The sequence below is a fragment of the Sorex araneus genome, chromosome 9, assembly GCF_027595985.1.
Source record: "Sorex araneus isolate mSorAra2 chromosome 9, mSorAra2.pri, whole genome shotgun sequence".
Taxonomy (NCBI): Eukaryota; Metazoa; Chordata; class Mammalia; order Eulipotyphla; family Soricidae; genus Sorex; species Sorex araneus.
Window position 1 is genome coordinate 68,374,990 of NC_073310.1, and position 24,988 is coordinate 68,399,977.

General features: G+C 41.5%; 1 protein-coding gene across 2 annotated transcripts in view; it reads right to left on the reverse strand.

Annotated features, from left to right (window-relative positions):
* TASOR2 (transcription activation suppressor family member 2) overlaps nt 1-24,732 on the reverse strand; it is a 55,302-nt gene extending 30,570 nt beyond the window's left edge. Inside the window, exons 1-6 of one of the 2 annotated variants that reach the window (XM_055147042.1) lie at nt 24,539-24,732; nt 6,751-6,896; nt 6,401-6,496; nt 5,024-5,096; nt 1,777-1,868; nt 109-246 (exon numbers count right to left, since the gene is read on the reverse strand). In XM_055147042.1, coding sequence (XP_055003017.1) covers nt 109-246; nt 1,777-1,868; nt 5,024-5,096; nt 6,401-6,496; nt 6,751-6,896; nt 24,539-24,584 — 591 coding nt within the window. In that variant the 5' untranslated portion in view covers nt 24,585-24,732. The remainder of the gene's footprint in view (nt 1-108; nt 247-1,776; nt 1,869-5,023; nt 5,097-6,400; nt 6,497-6,750; nt 6,897-24,538) is intronic. The other variant, XM_055147041.1, reaches the window with a different exon arrangement.
* Nucleotides 24,733-24,988: the final 256 nt, after the last annotated feature.

Sequence of the window (24,988 nt, forward strand, 5' to 3'; positions counted from 1 at the left end):
GAAGAATTATCAGGGAGCAGTAGGAAAGTCTCTATCTCCACCCTGTCCTATAATTAGACATATTAGACTCAGAAATTTATCTTAGAATTTATTCCCACGTGACAGTACCTGACTCAGTTCGAAGGTGCGGAAATGACTCGTCTTGTGAGAAACCTTGTTAGTGCTTGCAGCCACGTGGCAATCATAGCCAACAGATGGGCTAGTATAGTTAGTTGTATAATTCTCAGGTACAAATTTGACTTTTCCCTAAGAGAAAAGCATGAATCAGATGTGCCAAATAGTAATACTTACTGTCCAAATTATTTAAAAGAGCTCAGATAGATGTTGTTATGTTTCAGCTACCAGTTAACTGGGTTGAGAGCAACTAGAGCTAGAGCAATTCTTGAGTACAGATTCAAGAGTAACCAGAGCATTGCTGGGTGTGGACAACCACCTCAGCACCACCACCAGCAAAAAAATAAAATAAAAAAGAACTTTAGGGGCTGGAGTGATAGCACAGTGGGTAGGGCATTTGCCTTGCACGCGGCTGACCCAGGTTCAATTCCCGGCATCCCATATGGTCCCCCGAGCACTGCCAGGGGTAATTCTTGAGTGCATGAGCCAGGAGTAACCCCTATGCATCGCTGGGTGTGACCCAAAAAAGCAAAAATAATAATAACTTTAGAGAGGCCGGAGCAACAGCCGACCCAGGTTCAATCCCCAGCATCCCAAGCATCGTCAGGAGTAATTCCTGAGTGCAGAGCCAGGAGTAACCCCTGAGCATTGCCAGGCATGACCCAAAAAGGAAAAAAAAAAAAAAAGAGAGAACTCTAGTTCTGGGGGCTGGAGAGATAGCACCGTGGGAAAGATGCTTGCCTTGCACGCAGCTGACCTAGGTTCAATACAGTACCTCAAAATGGTTCCGAGCCCAGCCAGGGGTGATTACCAAGTGCTGAGACAGGAGGAGGCCCTGAGCACTGCACGGTGTGACCCTCTCTGCCCAAAGAACTCTAGTTCTGGATGAAGATAATAGCTCTGAAGGCTGGATCACGTACTTTGTGGGAAGCCTAGATTTTATTCCTGCCATTGCAGGGTCCCCTAAAGCAGCACTAGGAGTAATCCCCAGCACAACTGGGTGTGGCCCCCAAAGAAAATGTCCATCAGTTTTATCACAGTATACGACGAACGACACATGAATAACTCCAAATTTAAGAGAATCATTTCTTAAAAAATTTGGCTCATCAATAGGGTCTTGTGGCCATGACATAAGAGGGTAACAATTAAAAAAATTGAGCTTCACAACTAATTTTCAGTTATTAAGTAGCACTGTCATCCCATTGCTCATTGATTTGCTTGAGCGGGCATCAGTAAATGTCTCCATTGTGAAACTTGTTACTGTTTATGGAATATTGAATACACCACAGATAGTTTGCCAGGCTCTGCCGTGTGGATGGGATACTCCTGGTAGCTTGCTGGGCTCTTCGAGACAGATGGAGGAATAGAACCTAGGTCATCCTCATGCAAGGCAAAAGCCCTATCCGCTGTGCTATTGTTGCAGCCCATAATCACATTATTTTATTTAATTCCTACAAAATGGTTCTTTAGGACTGAGGCAAAGAAAGACTTTCTACTTGAAATGAAAAGCAAAATTAGCAGCTTTTTTTTTTCTATATTTACACAGTTACTTCGGCCACATTTAATCCTTTTTGGGGACTATGTTTAGATAATAATTTACATTATTGCAGTCCGAAAATATTCAGTTCTTAAAAGTTTTTTAGAAATTTTTTTTGGTTTTACCTTAATTAGATTAAAAATTACAATATATCCAGACTTCCCATGATACCATGGTCTTGCCTGAAGATAGTCCGAATACTTAGAAATGTATACACCTATAAAAGAAAAAATATAGATTAATTTATACCTCAAGAAGACTGTTTACACATATGTAATTCATGTGTGTAGGGCAATCTTTAACTCAAGAAGATAACACACAGGGGATGGAGTGATAGCACAGCGGGTAGGGTGTTTGCCTTGCACTCGGCCAAACCGGGTTCGATTCCCAGCATCCCATATGGTCCCCTGAGCACTGCCAGGGGTAATTCCTGAGTGCAGAGCCAGGAGTAACCCTTGTGCATTGCCGGGTGTGACCCAAAAAGGAAAAAAAAAAAAAAGATGATGACACAAAGGATAAAATGTCATGATTAAAATAGAAAGAGGGACCAAAAGGGTAGCAGAGGAGATAAGGCAGGTGCCTGGAATATGGCTAACCTCAGCTGGATTGCTAGCCCTGCTTATGGTCCACCGAGTATCACTAGGGATCAATCCTGAGCATATAGCCAATAATAGCCCCTAAGTACCATGGGGTGTAACCCTATCCCCACAAAATGAAAAGAAAACATCTTCTGGTTTTTTTGGGGAGCGGGTGTTTGGGGCAGGGCTTTGGGATACTCCTGGCTCTGATCTCAGTGGTGGTCACTAATGGGGACCATATGGTAGAGGGATAAAACCAGGGTCAACTGCAAGCAAGTCAAGGCCTTTAACAACTCTGTGCTATCAGTCTGGCTCTGAAACATTGCCTTTAAAAAAAACACCATTTCTACTTGGGTTCAACAACTAAAATGGGCAGAGCCAGGATTAAGCCCTGAGCACAGTCTGGTACATACCTCCTTCACAAGAAAAGGTTCAATATTGGTCTTTAAACTTCTATTTTTACATCTGACATGTGAGCCAGCAACTCCACATGTAGTTATATACATAGAGAAATGTAAATGTTTCTAAGCAGAAAACTTGGACAAGTATGTACATGCATATTTCTAAGTCAAAAAGTAGAAAAACACAAATGTCACCACCGATAAATGAATCAAGAAAATATGGTAAAACTATGCAAGGACAGATTATTCGGCCAAAAAAGAAATGAAGTATTGGTACCTACAGTATGAAATCTCAAAAACATAAACCTAAGAAAAATTATTTACAAGATCATATGTGGTATGATTCCATTTGTATGGAATGTCAGAAATGTCAGATAAATCAATAGGAACAAAAAGTAACTTAGACTGCCTAGGTCATATGCACATGAAAGGGGGTGGGTGGAGATGGGGAATCACTTACAGATAAGGAATTTCTGTTTTGGGTAATAAAAACGGTTCTTCTGATGGCTGCAAAACTCTGACCATGCTGACTTTTTTTTTTTGGGTTTTTGGGTCACACCTGGCGATGCACAGGAGTCACTCCTGGCTCTGCACTCAGGAATTACTCCTGGCGGTGCTCAGGGGACTATATGGGATGCTGGGATTTGAACCCGGGTCAGCCGCGTGCAAGGCAAACACCCCACCCACTATGCTATCACTCCAGCCCCACCATGCTGACTTTTATCCTTTAAATCAGTAAAATGCATGTTCTATAACTTGGTTTGTTTGGGGGCCATCCGCAGGGGTGCTCTGAGGACCAAATGTGGTGGCAGACTGCTCTGTGTCAGGAACATGCCTTAACCCAGTACTATTCTCCAGCTATTAACAGGGCTATTATTGTGTGGGGGGGTGGTGGGGGGGAGGGGGTGGACACAGGGACTAACCATGAAGCCCAATTATTTTTCTTGGTCCTGAAGTCCAAATTCTACAGCATCTGCTGCTCTCCTTGAGTCCCCTCCACTTCTTCTTTTTTTTTTTTTTTTTTTGCTTTTCGGGTCACACCCGGTGATGCACAGGGGTTACTTTACTCTTGGCTCTGCACTCAGAAATTACTCCTGGCGGTGCTCAGGGGACCATATGGGATGCTGGAAATCGAACCCGGGTTGACCGCGTGCAAGGCAAACGCCCTACCCGCTGTGCTATCGCTCCAGCCCCAAAACTGTACTTCTTGACTGATTCTCCGCCACTGAATAGCTTCCAACTCTTGTGGTCCTCCACAACCCCCATATTATGTAAAGATCAAAAAGTTCTATTGTGATCGTTTCCTTCTTTATTATCCCATGTAATAATATTCTTTTACTTTTTTCTAGCCACCTCAGCAGTGCTCAGGGATCTGCACTCAGGATCACTCCAGGAAGGTTCTGGGGACCATATGTAGTGCTGGAGATTGAACCTGGGTCGGCCACATGCAAGGCAAACACCTTTACTCACTGTACTCTCTCTCCATCCCTGTAACAATATTTTTCAACTAACAGCAAGCCCAAAGACCAGCCCTCAAACCAGTCCTTATCTCTTTCCCAAGTAATTAGGCCACCAGTGGGAAATTTTCCAGAAATATTTATGAAAATCTTGCTATATCTCAAACTTAATTCAAGAAGAACACAATGTCCGTTTACTGAAAGCTTATTTCTCAGCTAATAAGCATTTCATATACTCATGAAATTCTTACAACAAAGCCCGATAGTTTTGTTTTTTGCAAATGAGGAAAGAAGATACAGAAATTTAGGATTAATCCATATTCTTAACATGAAATTACCTTCCTCAATTCATCAACTTCTCTATCAACTTCTTTTCCTGTTGTTCTGTTAATATCAAAGTAGCGAAAGCTTAACACTACCTTACATTTGATTTTCTTGCTTATCCTTCACATTCCACAGTTGCCAAGCTTGGTTAGTTCTACCGATGGTTCTCTAGTCTTACCATAGTTATGACAGCTCAGAAGAGTCCTCACGAGTTCTGGGTGACTGTGCTCATGGCACTGAAAGATACTGCACCTTTTCTAAATCTTCCACCAGTTTTAAATTTTGATCATGTAGTTCCAATTGAAAAAACCTAACCTCAAGGCTTATTTGTAAATTCTGGTTCTAAAGATTCTTTGCCTACTGGATTTTTTCTTCTTTTTTGTGCCTGGGCTAAACCTGGCTCTGAGCTCAGGGACTACTCCCAAGGTGCATGGGGACGGTAGTGGGTATGGGTGCCAGCTCTTAAGCTCAGGTCAGCCACAGCAAAGCAAGTGCCCTGCCCACTGTACCATATCTCTAGCCCTGTAAGTGGATTTACACATAGGCATTGAGTAAAATTAACTAAATCCCACTCCACCTTGTAAACAGATTCATTTTTTCTAAAAGACCTACCTTTTGCTGGGTCACCCAATGTGGTAATAGTACTGCTGCTGACACAAAGTCCATGGTGACATACTAATTTTGCCTAAAAAAAAAAAGAGAAAGGCAATTTTGAAATAGTGCTATAGACAATAAACTTGGAAATAAGACCCTGAAATTTGTACATATATTCAAAGCACAAAGCATGTTTAGGTTAAAGGCAAGCTGAGGTTAAAGGCAATCATATTTCGTATAGTGGTTTTAAGTTTCTGTAAAATTTTACCAGCTCTCATTAAGAAAAATATTATCAGCAAAATCAAATTATACCAGTTCACAGAGTTCTTCCAGATTTCTTTTTCAAAGCTTTGTCAACACTAAATCTGAACAAGCCACCCACCCCGTGTATTCAGAACATATCTTACTTGAAAGCAGATGATTAAGTTTATGATATTCTATATAGTGTTCATGTTGTAGTGTACTCATTATTCTTTAAGCACGTCTACCCTATTCTTGATAAATTATGAACTCAACCAAAACACTACCAGTGAATTACTTAAGGTTTGATTATAGACTTTACTATTGCAAAACTGTGCAAAATGTAAAATGTACCTAGCAAGCAAACATGCTCTATCCACAGGAGTTTCCACTCCTAACTATCATACTGATGATAAGAACAGAGAATCAGCAGAACTGCCAACTGTAGGACATGAGGAATAAGAAAAACAAATCAAAGGAAAAAGTGAAATTATAAATGCTTCATCTTCAGAGAGAGGCATGAAACATTTCCAAGAAACTATTATTTCAAAGTGTACATCTTCATTCTTTCTAACCTGTGTCCAGGGTCACTCCTGGCTCCACACTCAGATCTGGTCATTCCTGGGGGTAGCTGGGACCAGCCACACATTGAGTCAAGCACTTGCCTGCTCTACTGCCTCCTCCAGTCCCACAAAGCAAACATGATACCCCCAACCACATATATAAGCTCTGGAAAACAAAGCACACTCTAATACCCCAACCACATATATGAGCTCTGGAAACAATGACCTGGAATGAATTAAAGGCATCATCAATATTTTAAAAACCCTGTTTAAATCCAAATTTCACCATGTGACTAAAGAGGCCCTATGAAAGTTGTGGAAATCAAAATCTTTTTCTTAATTATCTTTCACTGTCATTATAAGCCACCAAATCTAAGTAACATATAAAGACTGCTAAAACAATCTTACAAAATTTTTTAGGGACAACTACCTTTCCTGCACTGTAGCAATGTCATCCCATTGTTCACTGATTTGCTCGAGCAGGCACGATCTTACAAATAGACAGAATTGAAATACCAATACCTAAGATGGATGATAGCAACTAATTTTGTACCTGAGGCTACATTAGTTTTCTACAACCTAATTCCCTCACCTGATCTTCAGTTTCAAACAGAAGAAATCCATAAGTTTCTTGAAGTTCTTCCTGAGTATAATTTCTTGCTTTTTTCACTTGGTAAAAAGTTTTGTACTATATAAAGAGAGAACCAGAAGTTTATAAATGTTATTTTGCCTTGTAGGTTAATTTTAAAAACTATTTCCTGAATTCTTCCTACTAAAGACTAATAAAATATATTGTTTTTCTATTCCCAATACTGTTACTTTCCAAGTGACTATCTCCAAGGATTTTTTTCTTTTGGTAGGACTAGGCTTATACACCAAAATGATGGGTTCTTTTAAAAGTAAAATAAAACTAACACACAGGGTGTGTACCAAGCACCTCACCTCATTTAAGAAAATGTCATTTTTCACCAAAGTCACTTGACTGTACTGAAAACCATGCTCAGATGCAGAGTCCAAGTAAGAAGTATGGAGAATTGAAACTGCCCTCTGGAAGAGAGAGTCTGAACTCAAGGGCACTGTCTCAAAAACTGTAAAACACAAACAAAAATAATGCAACTGTTTAAAATAACAAAAGGATGGGGTTCAAAGTGGCATACTACATTATCACTCAATACCTCATCTCTTTCCTTACTGTGTAATATTTAAAATATGCTTTTGCTATCAGACCTGACCTAAATTAATTTTTTAATAACTTAAAAAAACTTGTGCAGAAAAAAGATGAATTACAATGAAGGGAGAATTACTTTTAAGGCAAAAGTAGCACATACACTGCCAGGTCCCTTACATCCTCTGGCTTAAAAGCTACCGCATACCTGCAGCTGCTGAAGCCAAGTGGTGGCAGCTCTCACTCACTCGGACTGTATTTCTCCTGAGAATTCTTTACCCGAGACTCTGATACAGCTCCCCCTTTCCTATCATCTCACTGACTCCCCTCTCATTGGCTTTCATTCTTCTGAGTCTCTTTTTTAGGGGCCTCCTATTGAAAATTCCACAAATATGTGAGAAAACATCCTAATCTTTGAGGTTTCCTCACCAGCCAAAATGAATCTACTGGACTTTATTTCTTCTAGGGCATACTATAAATTTACTTTTTCAATTTTTTTTGGTTTTGTTTTTAGGTGAGACCTGGCTCTGTGTGCAGGCATCAGTCCCAGCAGTGCTCAGAGGGCCATACAGGATGTCGGGGCTCTAGCCCAGGTCAGCTGGGTGCCAGGCAAATGCGTATCCGCTGTACTATTCCTCTGGTCTCTGCCTTTTTGTTTTATAAAAATATTATGTTAGGGGCTGGAGTGACAGCACAGCAGGTAGGGCGTTTGCCTTGCACGTGGCCTACCTGGGTTCGATTCCCAGGATCCTATATGGTTTCCCGAGCACTGCCAGAAGTGCAGAGCCAGGAGTAGCCCCTTGTACATCGCCAGCTGTGACCCAAAAACCAAAAATAAATAAATAAATAAATAAAATTATTTTATTAGTATTTTGAAAAATTTATTTTTCCCTGAAGCTATATGCCCATGTTATCTCAGGGATCCTGAAATGCCCTTCCCATGAGAGGTCTTCCTCCTAAAAGAATTACTGAGTTGATAGCAGCAGTCTTTTCAGCAAGCCTATATAATTTTTAGTTTTACAAAAGTCTTCATTTAAGAAGGAACTGAGCCAAATGAATATTCATTCTATTTAGCCATTTATTTACTTCTTCCTCTTTTATAAGTTGGGAGGAGGGAGGGAGAAATGACTTATTTATAAAGAGTATGAAATAATTTATATAGCAATGGAAATTTTAATCATACATGTCTTTCTTTTATCAGAACTAGGCCAACTGCATTAAAATTAAAGTTAAAAAGTTAAAAAAATAGCATTTCAATTAAAAGCAATTTAACAACAGATATCTAAGAAACAAGTGAAAACAAGTATTTTAATAAAGTTATTTTGGATGTATGAAACTCCCTGATCCAAAGTATAAGATTATACAGAGCAAGGAAGGAAAAGTTATGATGAATATTCTGAAGTTGGTACATCTGATCTATGATGTGTTTTACCCCACTTACTCTGTTTTATTTTCTCCTTATCATATAACCAGTGCTGTGAAAAATATGGATACAGTAAAGAGTTTCAAATGTCAAAATGCTAGTGATGACAGCTAATTAGAGAGAGAGAACAGAAGGGAATGCCCTGACACAGTGGCAGGGTAGGGTGGGGGGAGACGGGATTGGGGAGGGTGGGAGGGATGCTGGGTTTACTGGTGGTGGAGAATGGGCACTGGTGAAGGGATGGGTTCCCGAACTTTGTATGAGGGAAGCATAAGCACAAAAGTATATAAATCTGTAACTGTACCCTCACAGTGATTCACTAATTGAAAATAAGTAAATTAAAAAAAAATGTTAGTGATGACAATCAAATATTATTCAAACCAATAAGTTTATTCACTTGCAAATTAATGTTACAGATAATCATCGCTGCAGATTAATTAAAGTTATCACTTAGCCTGAGGTTCAATTTGAAAAATATATTATTTCTAGGACTAGGAATTAAACTTGTCACAATTTTAGAAGTGAATATCCTATGATTACTAACTTATCTAAATTCTTCAACATCTATGGATAGGAAAATAACAATGTTCAAAAGTACTACTACATACAGCATCATTTTTTTAAATGTCAATTAAAATTGTGAGAAACAGTGTAATTTAGGGGGGAGGGAAGCCTAACAAAGGGCTTTCTAAATACATGTGATCAGAAAACACAGTATTAACCCCCAGCCTGGGGAAAATAATTCCTAATAAAGCTTTGCATGAGGATGCTTTCAGACTATTCTGGTGCCTGGCCCCGCCCACCCCAGCCTGCAGTGCATCACTTCCCTTTACAGGACTCTTTCCTCTCTCAAATTTCCTAGATAAAAACGATTTCACTCTAATAACAACAATAATGATTTAAAATAGAGAGGAACAAAGAGGAAACAAATGATTTGGGCAAAATCAATTTAAAAATGCTTTCAGTATCCTCCAAATAGCAATATATTTACAAAAGCAATCATTTTACAGCTAGCAGAAGAAAAAAATATGTCCAAAGTTCCTGGAAATCCAGAACAAATCTTTCATGACTTCGAAACAAATTAAAAATTATATTCTCAAGAAAATACCAGTTTCGGGGCTGGAGAGATAGCACAGCGTGTAGGGCATTTGCCTTGCATGCGGCCGACCCGGGTTCAAATCCCAGCATCCCATATGGTCCCCTGAGCACGGCCAGGGGTAATTCCTGAGTGCAGAGCCAGGAGTAACCCCTGTGCATCGCTAGGTGTGACCCAAAAAGCAAAAAAAAAAAAAAAAAAAAACCAGTTTCCTGCTCTACAAATAAGTGAATGAGACGCTTATCAAGATACTATTTGACAGTGTCCCTAACTTATGTCTTTTTATTTAAGAGTCTTAAAAACTAATATACAAAACAACATGAGGATTTAATAATTGACCTCTTCTTCTTCTTTTGGCCTTTTTTTTGGCCTTACACTTGGGGATGTTCAGGGGTCACTCCTGGCTCTGCACTTAGAAATAACTCCAGGTGTTCTTGGGGAACCATATGAGGTGCTGGAGATTGAACCCAAGTCAATCCCCAGCATCCCATATGGGTCAGCTGCATGCAAATACCTCCTGTACTATCATTTCAGCCCCATGGGACTCATTTTTGTTAAGCAAAACACATTTTATTATGACACTGAAAGTTACTGTAATATTAAGACAACAGGTGATTATTCCACAAACATGCCCCAAGAAGGTTATTTGAAGGAAGTTCACTCCCCATGGCTCTAGAAACTGAGATACTGTTTTTTCCTCAGTAAGGTAAGTGTGAACTCACCTTAACAGTTAAGCTTGAAACAAACTGGATCCTGATCACAGTGATCTACATTACCCTCCTCCCCCCTTCTCAAATGCTATCAGAGATTCTGAGCATCTCGCTAGCTTTAGATACTTCTTGTTCAAATTTCTAATAAGAGGGACTAGACAATCATGAATTAATATCCGATGCTATGCCACAGGCACCTGTTTGAAAGCAAACGGTGAGACAAGACACTGCCAACCACTCGGGTATGACAATAATTCCAGCAGCTCTACCCTCCCAGCATTCTCATGACATCTCCGAGCACTAAGCAAAAGTGCCAACTTAAGGATGAAAGGTCAGAACCCAACAGCATCTGCCATTAAAAGCCCTTTAAGGACACTGTGTTCTAACAGTGCTTCCTTTGTTAATCAGGGTGTTGCTTACAATGTTCACGGGTTAAAATTGAGCTGTTTAGGGCTGGAGTGATAGTACAGCGGGTAGGACAGTTGCCTTGGACACTGTCAACTCAGGTTCAATCCCCAGTATCCCACTGGTCCCCCATCCCTGCCAGAAGTGACTGAGCACAGAGCTAGGAACACTCTGAGCAACATTTGTATGGCCTAAATACCAAAACAAAACCATAAAAAGCACTGTCTACTCAATGATGTGTAATCTCTTTGGTAACACACTAATGAAACTAGTCTTGGGGAAAAAAATCTCTGGCCTGCTCTTCAAGATCAGGTTCTCCCATGCAAACATGTTTCTTCCTTTCTTATCTATGTCTCTGCTTTTTTCCACTCTGGCTTTCTCTCCCCTCAAATTTAAGCAAGCGTCAATAAAACTACTTTGTTTTTATAAAAATAAATAAATAAATGCCCTATCAGTATTTCCTACAGACAGATTGCTACCTATATCCATTAATACTATTTAACATTATATGTTTTATCTAGCCTAAATAGGGTATTTGATAGCTATTAAAGAGGCCATATCTTGTTTAATACTAAATTGTATTAACCTTTACTTTTAAGATGTTAAAGAACTGCCAGTTAAAGATAAATATAACTTTTTAGAGCACCATTTGGCACAATCTAACAAAAAATAATGTATAATAAACCAATTTTTCCCCCTGGGAATCTATTCCTCAGAAATACTACTATTAAGAGGCTAGGCCATATAAGTATCAGGGTATTTTGTGCACCAGCATCTAGAAGAGCAAAAACACTGAAAATAACCGAAAGTCGCCAGTAAGGAAACACCTTGCAACCAGTAACTAAACAGTAAATCTGTATATACTGACGTAAGAAGCTACCTCTTATCTGTATTACTGAATAAATAATATGCATTACATGTACTCTGGCAGAAACACTTTTTTTTTTCTTTTTGGGTCACACCCAGCAGTGCATAGGGGTTACTCCTGGCTCTGCACTCAGGAATTACTCCTAGCGGTGCTGGGGGACCATATGGGATGCTGGGAATTGAACCCGGGTCGGCCGTGTGCAAGGTAAATGCCCTACCCGCTATGCTATCGCTCCAGCCCCCTCTGGCAGAAACACTTTACAAAGTATGTATCTGTAAAGTATACAGAAAAGTATCTAGAAAGGTGGGGAAACTTTTTTTATTTTTGGGTTTTGGGGTCACACTCAGCAACTGCTTGGGGGCTACCCACCACTTAGTGTTTTGGTCACGGCCTGTGGGCTTGGGTGATTATGTAGTGCCAAGGCTCAAATCTGTGTCTCCCACATGCAGGGCACACACCTACCCCACTGAGTTGTCTCTCTGGTTTGTCAACAGTGTTTTTAAGCCAATGGTTATTGAAATTCAGAAGTGGATAAAGGGGAAATTTAAGACTTCTTACCTTATGTATGTTACAACAATGTGGGCTTTTCTTTCTTTCTTTTTTTTTTCTTTTTTTTTTTTTTTACTTTTTAGGTCACACCCTGCAATGCACAGGGGTTACTCCTGGCTCTGCACTCAGGAATTACCCCTGGCGGTGCTCAGGGGACCATATGGGATGCTGGGAATCGAACCCGGTTTGGCCGAGTGCAAGGCAAACACCCTACCCGCTGTGCTATCGCTCCAGCCCCAATGTGGGCTTTTCTTACTTAAGGATGTTATTCCTTCTATTTAAAATATCTTATTCAAAAACAGCCACCGCCGAGATGTGATCCCGGGGGCCGCACGCATGTGCGGCCTCTCCGCAGCTGCACAAGCGTGAATCCAGACCCAGCAAAACCTCTTTCGGCATGGGCAACTCCTCGCAGAATGTCTCCAGCCTGAGAACTAAGCCTCGGCCCCGTGCCCGCCCAGGAGGGGAAAGGTATTTCTCTCTCTCGCCTCTTTCTCTCCGGGGATGAAGGGCGCGGTGTCCGCCATATTAAGACGACCACAGATTGGGTTTTCAAGCTTGCAATGATCTAATATCTGGAAGAAATCTCCCTGGACTTAGTGTTAAAATACAGAAATTCAAAACGGCAGTAGCGGCCGCTCGACCTTATTTGTCTTCACAGTAGGTCTGAATCTAGTGGGGTACTCCTAACAACAATAGTAAGGTTTGTGTTGAAATATTGAATGTAACCAAAGTAAACAGAATGTAAAATGAAACTTATCAGTTACAAGGTAGGGGATGGGGGGGCGGGATGGGAGGTGTACTGTGTGGGTTTTGTTTTTTTTTTTTTTTGGTGGTGGTATATGGGCACTGGTGAAGAGATGGTTGTTTCAGCATTATATAACTGAGACCTAAGCCTGAAAGCACTGTAATCTTCCACACGGTGATTTAATGAAATAAAATTAAAAAAAAAAAAATTAGTAAGTTGAAAAAATATAGAGGAAATCTCACATTTTTTTCCTTGGACCTACACCATTTATGATACAATTGAAAAATGTAGTCATCTACCAGTTTTGAACTAATGACTCTAAGTAATTTGTAGCTGTTAAATATATTTTTTAAAAGACTTTATGTGAACTAAGTTTAAAATTTTTAATTGTATTGTTCTACTTTAAATACGCAATAACGTATAACATTTAGTTTAATACCTACTCTTTTCTGATATGAACCCTGTCTCACTCTTCTCTGGTCTTAATTCATTTTCACCAAGAATACACTCAGAATTCTTGACAAAGTCCTGTTCTCTGTTAATGTCATAAATGCTAAAATGAAAAAAATAAAAAATTAAATCATAAAATAAATGGCTCTCTTTATGGGACAGCTATTATATAAATAAACTTTTTGCATTGGATACAGTTCTGCAATGTTTATTTCTTTTAAGAAAGCTCTAGAGTTAAGGGACAGATTTTTATAAGAAGCAATACACTTAATTTGAAAAGCTTTTTCTTCAGTATTTGTTAGGTTCTAAGAAAAATTATTCACTGAAATAAATTATAAGAAATAGTTTTACCTGATTGGAAACAAAATCTTTGAAAGTAGATATTACAGAACCATATCAATGTTCTACTGGTTAGAAATAACAAAATAATATGAGACAAAACTAAAATTTCCCCATTCCCAAATTTGTAGACAAGGTTCATCCACCCATTAATATTATTAGTGGTGAGTATCAGTATCTTTCCATGGAATTTATCAAGCACACGAAAAATAAGCCCTACACTTAAAGAGATTTCAGACAGGACAAATCTTTAAAGCCAGTATTATAAATGTGGAGGAGGGTTTAGACTATGATATGGTGGGTGCATAACAGCATAACCAATTTCACTGATAGCAGATATTTCAGGAGAAGCATAAGAGACTTCTGAAATCAAAGTGTTCAAATGATAAAAAGGCCAAGAAACAACAGGAACAAATGCAAAAGTAGAGCTATGATACATTATGTAATTGTTGTTGTTGTTGTTCTTTTTTTTGGCTTTTTTGGGTCATACCTGGCAATGCACAGGGGCCACTCCTGGCTCTGCACTCAGGAATTACCCCTGGCGGTGCTCAGGGGACCATATGGGATGCCAGGAATCGAACCCGGGTCGGCTGCATGCAAGGCAAACGCCCTACCCGCTGTGCTATCTCTCCAGCCCCACATTATGTAATTTAAGTAGCTCATTATTTGAAGAATTCAATATGAAATACAAAAAAATAGTGACCCCCCACCCCCGAACACAGAACCCGAAAACTCAAAAACAAAATTAGTAAGCTGAAAAAAACATGGCCAGTGTGGCCCTAAAGAAAAGAGTTGAATACACCCACACAATTCTGCCTCTAATCTTATTTGAATAAAAAGATGCACTTTTTCGTTCCCCGGCATCTCCACCAAAAAAAAAGTACTTTTAGGGCTACATCGATAGCCCAGTGGGTAGGGTGTTTTTCTTGCACATGGCCTACCTGGGTTCGATTCCCAGCATCCTATATGGTCCCCAAAAAAGAAGAAAAAAAAATGTACTTTTTGTTTTCAGTACTGGGGACGGAATCCAGGGCTCAAACATGCATCTACTACTGAGCTTGTACTGAGCTACATCCCTGGCCTCAACTTGGTTTACTCTTAGAAAACCAGAAAGCTAATGCTTTTTTTTTTCCTTTTTGGGTCACACCTGACAATGCACAGGGGTTACTCCTGGCTCATGCACTCAGGAATTACTCCTGGTGGTGCTCGGGGGACCATATGGGATGTTGGGAATCGAACCTGGGTCAGCCGCGTGCAAGGCAAACGCCCTACCCGCTGTGCTATCACTCCAGCCCCAGAAAGTTAATGTTAATGCTACAGTCTATGCTGTTATTTGTGTCTGTGGTTTGGATCACAACTAGTGGTTCTTAGGAGCTACTCTCAGCTGATACTCAAGGGTCAATCCAGGCAGTGCTCCTGGAGGTGACCATAAGGTGTTGGGAATGAAACCCAGGGGCTCACACATGCAAGACAAGTACTTTTCTACTTCTTCCACTGAGACACATCTCTCACCTACTACTCCCTTGCTTTGTCACCTTGCTAGCAGCTAAGATAAAACACAGAAGTAGTCAAAGGTTCAAAACAATTTTGAAAAACAATGAATCTAGAGGACTCACCATCTTTTGAAAATTACGACAAAGATGGGGCAGAAGTGGATATAGTGGGTAGGGTATTTACTCTCTACTGGCTGACTGGGGTTCAATCCCAGAAACCCCATATAGTTCCCCCAAGCTCTCCAGGAGTGACCCCTCAATGCAGAGCCAAGAGTAAGCCCTAGCACAACTGGGTGTGGCTCAAAAAATTACTACAAAGGTAAAGTAGTCAAAACAGAGTGGTGTTGATGTGCAGATAATATAAATAAATCAAAAGAAGAGCAGAGAGTATAAAAACTGATTTTCAGCAAACTGCCAACATAACGAGGAAAGAACCTATTTACAACAAGTGATGTCTGAACAACAAAAAATGGGGGAAACCCCAACATGAACTCTGGAATGAGGCAGGAGAAGGAGAACCACAGACTGTCACCATAAATGACTATATAATTCTTTCTTACTATAGCTCACACAAATTTTTATTGTTGGAGCTTTTAAAAAATTATGTACTATTATTTTTTTTCTACACTAAATTTAAGAACCAAATTAAGAGGCTTCCCTCAATAAAAGCAAGCTTTTGAATACAGAATAAAGGCATACTTTGTTTAAAGAAAAGCAGATTACCAAACAGAAAAAACACATGCATTAAATCCCCCCATATATATATGTATATATATATATATACACACACACACACTATTTAAAGAACCTACATCACAACTTTAAGTGATCATCTTCTGAACAACACTATTAATCCATGATACTATCCTGTTTATCTGATTGCCCTTCACCTACTCAGAAACTATTAGTTTCATGAGTACAGGGGATCTGTCTATTTCAGGACTATATTCTTGTTCCCAAGGAAATACCTGGTATAGAGCAAGGTTTCAATTAACATTTATGTGATTAGCTTTCCAGATGAGTTTCATTCCTCTCCTAAAAATCCTTCAGTGGAAGTCAGAGCTAAAGTACAATGGTAGGGCATACTTGCCTTGCACACAGCTGACTGGGATTCAATCCCCAGCACACCCATAGTCTCCTGAGCCAGCCCTGAGCAGAGCTAGGAGTAAGCCCTGTGCCCTGATGGATAACAAAAATAACAACAAAAATCCTTCGTGGCTTCTTAGACTACAAGGTAAATTTTTCATTCTGGCCCCCACTTATTCCCTCCCACCTCTTATCTTCAGCCCTTTCCCCTCAGTTACTCCCGAGTCCCCAGCCACACTGGTTGTCAGAAGTAAAGCTCTTTCCTCTTTTCAAACCTTGGAACATGACATTTCTTTTACCCATTCTGACCATGGTTTAGCTCCCACTCTAGAGGTTATCCCCAGTCTCTGGTCATACTATCTGAAGAAGTGTGTTCTTAATAGCATTCATTAGAACACACAACTGTTTATCCACTGACATAGTTTGTCTTGCTCACTAGCATGTAAGATCCACAGAGGCACATAATATTAAATAGCCCAATTCAGCCAAGTGTAGTATCCAGCAGAACCCTAGTATCAGAACAAATAACAAATACTCAATATTCTTGCCAAGTTACCTACGGTGAGCCAAAAGAGGTAGTTTAGCTCTTTAAAAAAACAAACAAACAAACAAATTAATGGATATCTAAAGTGGCATTTCCACATGTGAAAAATAAAAGACCAGGGGCTGGAGAGATAGCACAGCGGGTAGGGCGTTTGCCTTGCACACGGCCGACCCGGGTTCAAATCCCAGCATCCCATATGGTCCCCTGAGCACGGCCAGGGGTAATTCCTGAGTGCAGAGCCAAGAGTAACCCCTGTGCATCGCCAGGTGTGACCCAAAAAGCAAAAAATAAATAAATAAATAAATAAAAGACCAATAAAACAAAGCATTCCTACTAAAAAAAACCAGAAGGCACTACAGAATGAGAAATATGTAAAATTTTTCAATTAAAATTTATATATGTAAGTTTTATCATGTGCAAAAAGGTAAATATTTTCAAGATAATCATGTGCTAAAGGTAGGATTATCAAGGGGGCCTTAATAGGGAAGTGCAAATTCCACCTGGGATCTCAGGCGCTTCAAGAGCTGACCTACTGCGCGGTGCACACCCAGAAAAACCAGAAGGACGGGACGCCCCCGTCCCCACCTTCCTCAGGGACCGCGGGTGCAGGGAGAAGCTCTCGGGGCCCTCCAGTCCCTCACGTCCGCAGGACCACAGGAGCCGCGTAGCGCGGCACCCGAAGGCGGCCGAGGACGGGGATGGGGATGCCCGGTGACCCGCGGCGGCGGGGTGGGGGATGGGCAGCGGTAGGCGAGTGGGGGGCCTGGCGCCCCCTCCTCACCTCATAGTGCCCGGGGGAGAGGGCTCTCCTCCGTCCTGCCCCTGCGGGCCCCCTCCCGCAGCCGAGGCCAGTGCGGCGGACTCGAGCGCGGCCGGCAGCTTTCGAAAGTCAACAGGGCGCGCGGGGGCCGCGCGGCCAGGCGCCCCGCGGCGGAGGAACGGCCCCCAGGCCCCCCAGGCCCGGGAAGGCCGCTGTCGCCACCGTCCCGGCCACCATCCCCGCCACCCGCCACCCGCCAGCCGGGCCAAGGGCTGTTACTTCACTCCAAAACTTTTTTTTTTTTTAACGATTATTTGTTTTTATTTTCTGGGCCCCACCGGGAGATGTTCAGGGGCTACTCCTGGCTCTGTGCTCAGGGGCCACTCGTAGCGCAAGGCAAGCGTCCTGTCCTACCCGGGGTACTCTTGCCACGGCCCCCACTGCAAATCAGTTTCATTAAGGGTCTTGCTGGCAAGCACCCACAGCCTTCTGCAAAAATGCCAGGCTTAAAATTATATACCTAAAATTCAACTATCATAACTTTTAAAATCGCTTTTCTTTAAAAAAGTATTCTGGGGCTGGAGCGATAGCACAGCGGGTGGGGCGTTTGCCTTGCACACAGCCGACCCGGGTTCGATTCCAAGCATCCCATATGGTCTCCTGAGCACCGCCAAGGGTGATTCCTGAGTGTAAAGCCAGGAGTAACCCCTGTGCATCGCCGGGTGTGACCCAAAAAGCAAAAAGCAAAAACAAAAACAAAAAAAATAATAAAATAGTATTTCCCGCTCCCCCCCACCCCAAGACAACCTTTAAATGCCAGACTGCAAATACCAGGTCTAACCTGACTGGGAGACATCAAGTTACTCTAACTCACCGCCCCTAGAAAGCTTGCTTTCTCCTGACTGCGCAAATACAGCTGGGCACGGTTTCATGAGGGAGACCTACTGAATAAGTTTTTGAATAGTCTCCTGGGTTTGGAATAAGAATATTTTCCCCACTCCACTAAATGATTGAGCTCTAACAAAACTCACCAAACAAAACCAAGTTGAAGGCATGGGGAGATAAAACATTTGGTCTGATCTAAGTTCATCTCTATTTTTGACTCTATTTTAAGCAAGTAACCTAAGATATTTTAAGCAAGTAACCTAAGATAACTACATGCATTTCCATACGCTAGAGGAAATCTAATCCTAATTATGAGATCCTAGAGAATAATCACTATTATGTTGTAAACACAGAAAACATAAAAAAAAAAAACCCTCTGAACTCAAAGGGCAGATTCTTATATTTGTGGTTTCAGATACACACAGACAGACACACACACAGATATGGATCACTTAAAACAGTATATTCACTTTGGGCATTCAGCATAATCAAGAAAAGAGACCATCTCTTAAAAAATACTTGGGGTGGGCATGGAGGATGAGGGGCGCCAAGAGCTGAAGCACAGCCATCTCCGAAGCACAATGGTGTGACTGTGCAAGGCATGGCTGCCTCAAATTGATTCAGTAAACCGATTACTGTATTCATTTTATTTTTTTATTATTGTTTTTTTGGTATTCATTTTAAGTACATAAGACTTTCCTAATAAACTTCTCTCAGGAACAGCTACATTCTTTTTTTTTTTGTTTTTGTTTTTTTGGATCACACCCAGCAATGCACAGGGGTTATTCCTGGCTCATGCACTCAGGAATTACTCCTGGCGGTGCTTGGGAGACCATACGGGATGCTGGGAATAGAACCAGGGTCTTCTGTGCAAGGCAAATGCCCTATTCAGGAACAGCTACATTCTAAGACTCACTCCGGTTTCTTTTGACAACTATACACAACAAAAGAGAAAGTGACACTTAATCTGCACAATAACAAAGATAATGCTTTAATTGCCACCACCCCTAGCTAAATTCCACCTCAAATCTGTTCACTTACAGGGACTGAGAAGGGGAAACATAGGGGGAAGCAGGTGCTTCAACTGCTTGGGGGAGGTCTCAGGAGTAGGGGGGTGTCCTGAATCCTCTTTCTCCTAATGAGGAAGCAGGTGTACATCAACGGCTGTATTTCATGGTTCCAAAGAGGATAGTGAAACACTGAGTAGGGGATTTAGTTCTCCAATTAAGAGTTATTAAAGTCTTACTAAAGGAAAGGAGAAAATATGTCCCAGACACAAAAAACAAATTTGAAAAAAGGTCAAGTGAACTAATAAATGCAGATTCTTTTTTAAAAGTGATAAAATGGATCACTGTTTAGCTTTGTGCTAAACAGTGCTATTGCTCCAGCCCCAGTATTTCAGAATTATAAATCACCAATTTATACTTGTAAGTTTGAAAACTATAAAAAAAAAAAAGTTTACAATAATTATCTAAATGGAAGAAGCACCTGAGTAAGCCAATAATGATTAAAAAAACTCAAGAGGGGCTGGAGCGATAGCACAGCGGGGAGGGCGTTTGCCTTGCACGTGGCCGACCCCGGTTCGATCCCCAGCATCCCATATGGTCCCCTGAGCACCGCCAGGGGTAATTCCTGAGTGCAGAGCCAGGAGTAACCCCTGTGCATCGCCGGGTGTGACCCAAAAACCAAAAAAAAAAAAAAAAAAAACCCTCAAGAATGATAGCATAGCGGGTAGGGCGTTTGCCTTGCACTTGGCCGACCCAGGTTCAAATCCCAGCATCCCATATGGTCCCCTGAGCACCGCCAGGAGTAATTCCTGAGTGCAGAGCCAGGAGTAGCCCCTGTGCATCGCCGGTGTGACCCAAAAAGAAAAAAAAAGAAAAAAAAACCCTTAAGAGTAGTTATAGTTCTATGCCTTTTCTCAAAAGGCCAGAGTCTTATCATTAAAGTTTAACTTTTTGCTTATCAGATCATCAAAATTTACAAATCTGGCAATGCATTAAATGTGAGAAGCTATGAAAAATAAAGTGAAAACAAAAGCAAAGATCAGAAGATCAGAATATTTATCATGTACACTACAAAAAGATATCAATACATTAAGGAACATAGTAGACAATATCGGGGTTCGGAAATTAGGAATACCCAAAAAGGGCAGTTAAAAACATTAACTTATAGATTTAAGGTATACAATGCCAAATAAAATAGAAACATTTACAGTAAAACAGCAGTAAGTTAAGAACTAAAAGAAAAACAGCCAGAGAAAAGGAACTGATGACAGCTGACCTCTCAAAATTGTGTTAAGTCAGAACACTTGAATGAGGCTGTCAATTTAATGAGAGAGAAAAAAAAACTATATTCAATGAAAACATCTCTCATGAATGACAGTGAAAATCATTTTCGGGGAAAGAAAAATATGAAGAGTTCTGCATCAAAAGATCTTCAGTAAAAGTCATGCCAAAAATGTACTTGTTAAAGCAGAAGGAAAATGGCCCAGATGAGTCATCTATGAGAGTTTTAGAGGGCTGGAGAGTCCAGTGCAGGCATTTGCTTGCACATGGTGGATCGTACAGTTTAGTTAGTCCCCAGCACAGCATAAGGTCCAAGATTTGTCAGAGACATCCCTTAGCAGAGACAGAAGCACCGCACCAGCACCCACCACCTCCCCTCAAAAGAGAAGCAACGTAAAGATAAAGTAGCAAATACATGGAAAATATAAATAAGCATTGACTACAAACAGTAATTAAAAAAAAAGTCTCCAACTTACTGGAAAGTATTTAAAATTATAAGATAATAAAATGTGTCACGAAAATGTTGAGTAAAGTTTCTAAAGTTCTTGAACACAGAAGAGGAAGATAAAGACCTAAGTTTAGATTCTCAAAAGTCAAGAATGCACGATCTTCCTAAAATAATGATAAAGCCAGCATATAGTTTACAGGATGACTGAAGCTAAAAAATCAAGATATAAACAGAAAAAATAAATGTAGAATAGCCATGACAAGCATAAAATAAGAACAATTGCAATAAGTGTAAATATGCTATATGTGTCAGTTAAAGGTAATTAAAATTGCACTTAAAAATTCCAAATGCTGTTTATCTTATTTAGGGTTTTTTGGCCACAAAAAAATTCTCAGGGATCACTCCTGGTTGTGCGGAGGAATCAATGCAATTTGGGGGTAGACCTGAGGCTGGTCACCTGCAAGGTACCTAACCCCTTGTACTGTCTCTCTGGCCCCATGTTTTCTACTTATTTTACTTTGGGGTGGGGTGTTGGTGATAGATCTTACGGTACATACCATTTACTCATTTACTGGTATACATAAAGACAAAAATAATGACACAATTTTGTCTATTATATATATATATGTATATATATATATGTACATATATATATATATATTGCTTTTTGGGTCACACCCGGTGATGCACAGGGGTTATTCCTGGCTCATGCATTCAGAAATTACTTCTGGCGGTGCTCGGGTGACCATATGGGATGCTGGGAATCGAACCCGGGTCGGCCGCGTGGAAGGCAAACACCCTCCCCGCTGTGCTATCGCTCCAGCCCTAGTTTTAATATTTAACATGCTGTAATCCTCATATACAAATTTAAAGGATCTTAATGGTATTTAAGTGTGAAGGCCCTTAGACATTCAAAAATCACCAAAATAAAGACACATTGTTTCAACAAAGATGGATCTCAAAAACAATACTAAGGTAATTTAAATGTAATTTGCTGCTATATTATTTAAATAAAATCCAATTAAATAGATGAAAGAAACAATATAGCTGTTAAGGTACCCTGACAAGTGATACACTGTAATACACAGTAACTGAGGGAAGGGTCAAGGTTGTGCCTCGGGGATAGAGCACAGGCCTTGCAAAGGTGGGCTCATTCCTCAACCAGCTGGTTAAAAAGGGCAAATGAGCCAGGGCGTGAGCAACAGCACAATCAGTAGGGTGCTAATCTAGCATGTGGCTGACCTAGATGGATTATCTGGCTCCCCATAAGGTCCCCCGAGTCCACTAGGAGTGATCCCTGCGCACAGCCAGGTGTGGCCCAAAACCAAACCAAACAGAAAAGCAACTGAATAAATAACACAAAATTCATGACCACGGTGATGAGGATGGGAGAGATGAGTGATACTTTTTGCTCCTAAGAAGATGACCCCAGAGGCATCTACTGTACTTGTGATGATCTTATAAAGTTGGGTACACAAATATACTTGGACAAAATTTACATATAGTGATATGGTATATATGATATATGTATATATATGGTCAAAGCTTAGAAAAAGTTTAATAGAAGAAAAGATAAACATACCTATTCTAGAAGAAGAAACCCAAAAGTGTCTTCTCAAATTTAACTATAAATTCAATGCAATCGCAAGCAATACCCCACCAAGACTTCCTACAGAGCTTGAAAAGATGAGTCTAAATTTCATCAGGGAGTAAGTCCTGAGCATTGCTAGGCATGGACCCCAAACAAAAAGCAAACAAAAATAAATAAAGTAAAAATGATATGACCAGATGCTCACAAGAACCTAAATACATTAGGTTCACAACTACCTTCCCTGATGCTTAGAAATGTCTCCAAAACAAACACATCAAAAAAAGAAATATCACACACACAAAAAAAAATCCATCAGAGGAGAGAGATTGATACCTACTTCTTATTAAGGCCATATAAAGCATGTGCTATTTCCAACTTGAGACTAAATGAGGAATTTCCTAAAAGCAATGGTTAATTATTAACTAATTTGTTGTTGGCAGTGATTTATAGCATAACTGTGAAGAATCAGAACAAAGGCTATATACATTTTAGGGAATAAGCATTTAACTCTTCTGAAGAGTTATGTGAGATCAGCCATCTTAACAGTATTTTTAACATTGAAGTGCAATATAAATCAGTCTGTATAGACTTCACGAGGAAAAATATTTACATCTTCCAACATATATATACATAATTATACACATCTATCTATATATGTATAATTATTTCCTCAGTGGCGCTTATTTTCTTAGACTGGAATCATCTCTATTATTCATAAGAACAATGAAAATTTTACAATAAAAAATAAAATTCCTAAAAAGGGGGGGGTGGTAAAAAAACTTTAAAAAAATTCCTAAAAATAAATTTCATCAGGGAGGGAGAATACAAAAGAAGAGCCCAAAGGATTTAAAAAAAAAAAAACAAAGCACCAAAAATATGCTATAAAACTACAAACGTTAAAACAGTGTGGTAATAAGCCAGTCAAAGAAGAGTTCAGATTCCAATTTAGGGGGGAAAATGAGCAAAGGATAAGACTCATCTGAACTGGCTAAGGGAAAAAGTTTTGGTATCACCCGCAATTAAAAAAAATCACTGAACCATGACGAGAAACCCTGCTCTCCACCGCTCGCTAGCAGGGAGAGAGGCACACCCAGCCTGTCCCCGACAACGTCAGCCAGCCCCATCGCCACACCCACACACACACCAGCATCCCTGGCACTCAGCACTGAGAGCACCGAACTGAGAGCACCAAGGGAGGGGAACTGGCGAGAATGCAAGTCCTGCTAAACGTCCCCACGGTCTAAGTGGGCTCGCTCACACACACACTCCCACACTACACACACCTCACATACATTCACACACTCCCACACACCACATTCACCCCCACACATACCACATTCACATACACCGCACACGCTGACACACACACACATCCACACAAAGCACACACCACACACGCTTACATACACCACATTCACACCCACACAACACATTCACATACACCACACACTCACACACACACCCACACACACACACACACTCCCACACTACACACACCTCACATACATTCACACACTCCCACACACCACATTCACCCCCACACATACCACATTCACATACACCGCACACGCTGACACACACACACCCACACAAAGCACACACCACACACGCTTACATACACCACATTCACACCCACACAACACATTCACATACACCACACCCCCACACACTTACACACGCACACACACGCGCTCGCACTCCACTCACACACCGAACGCACACGCTCACACACACGCACATGCTCATCACACACACATGCTCGACACACACTCGCGCGGCCGTGCGCCCCGGGGCTTTGAAGCGAACCAGACACGGGCCGGAGGGCCCCGGGAACGCCGGGTCGCCCCCCGGGTCGCGGTCGCTCGCCCCCGCCCGCCGTTACCTGCCCGCGGCGCCGCCCGGGACTGCGCGCCCGGCCGCCTCCCCATGCTCCGCGCCGCCTCAGGCCGCCCGGCCCGGACGCCGCCGCCCTCCACACGGAGACAAACGGCGCGCGGCGAACCGGAAGCAGAACCCGGCCGCCGGGGGCGGGCGCTCCGCGGGGCGGGGTTCAAAAAAGAGAAAGCGAAAACTCAGGCGCGCGTCCGCGCCGCGCCCGGCCAATGGCTAGGCGGCGCCAGCACGCCCGTCAGCCGCTGTCCACGCGGCCCCGCGGTCCCCTCTGCGCAGGCGCAGACGCGGCGGGACGCCGGATTGGACGGCGCTCGAGGGGTGGGGCCGGAAGCGCCCCCGCCACACCGGATGCGGAAGTGAGTGCTCACGAGGCCGCGGGCGGTGCTCGCCAGGCCCCTGGCCACTAGCCGGCTCCCGCCGCGCGGGTGATGGGGACCGT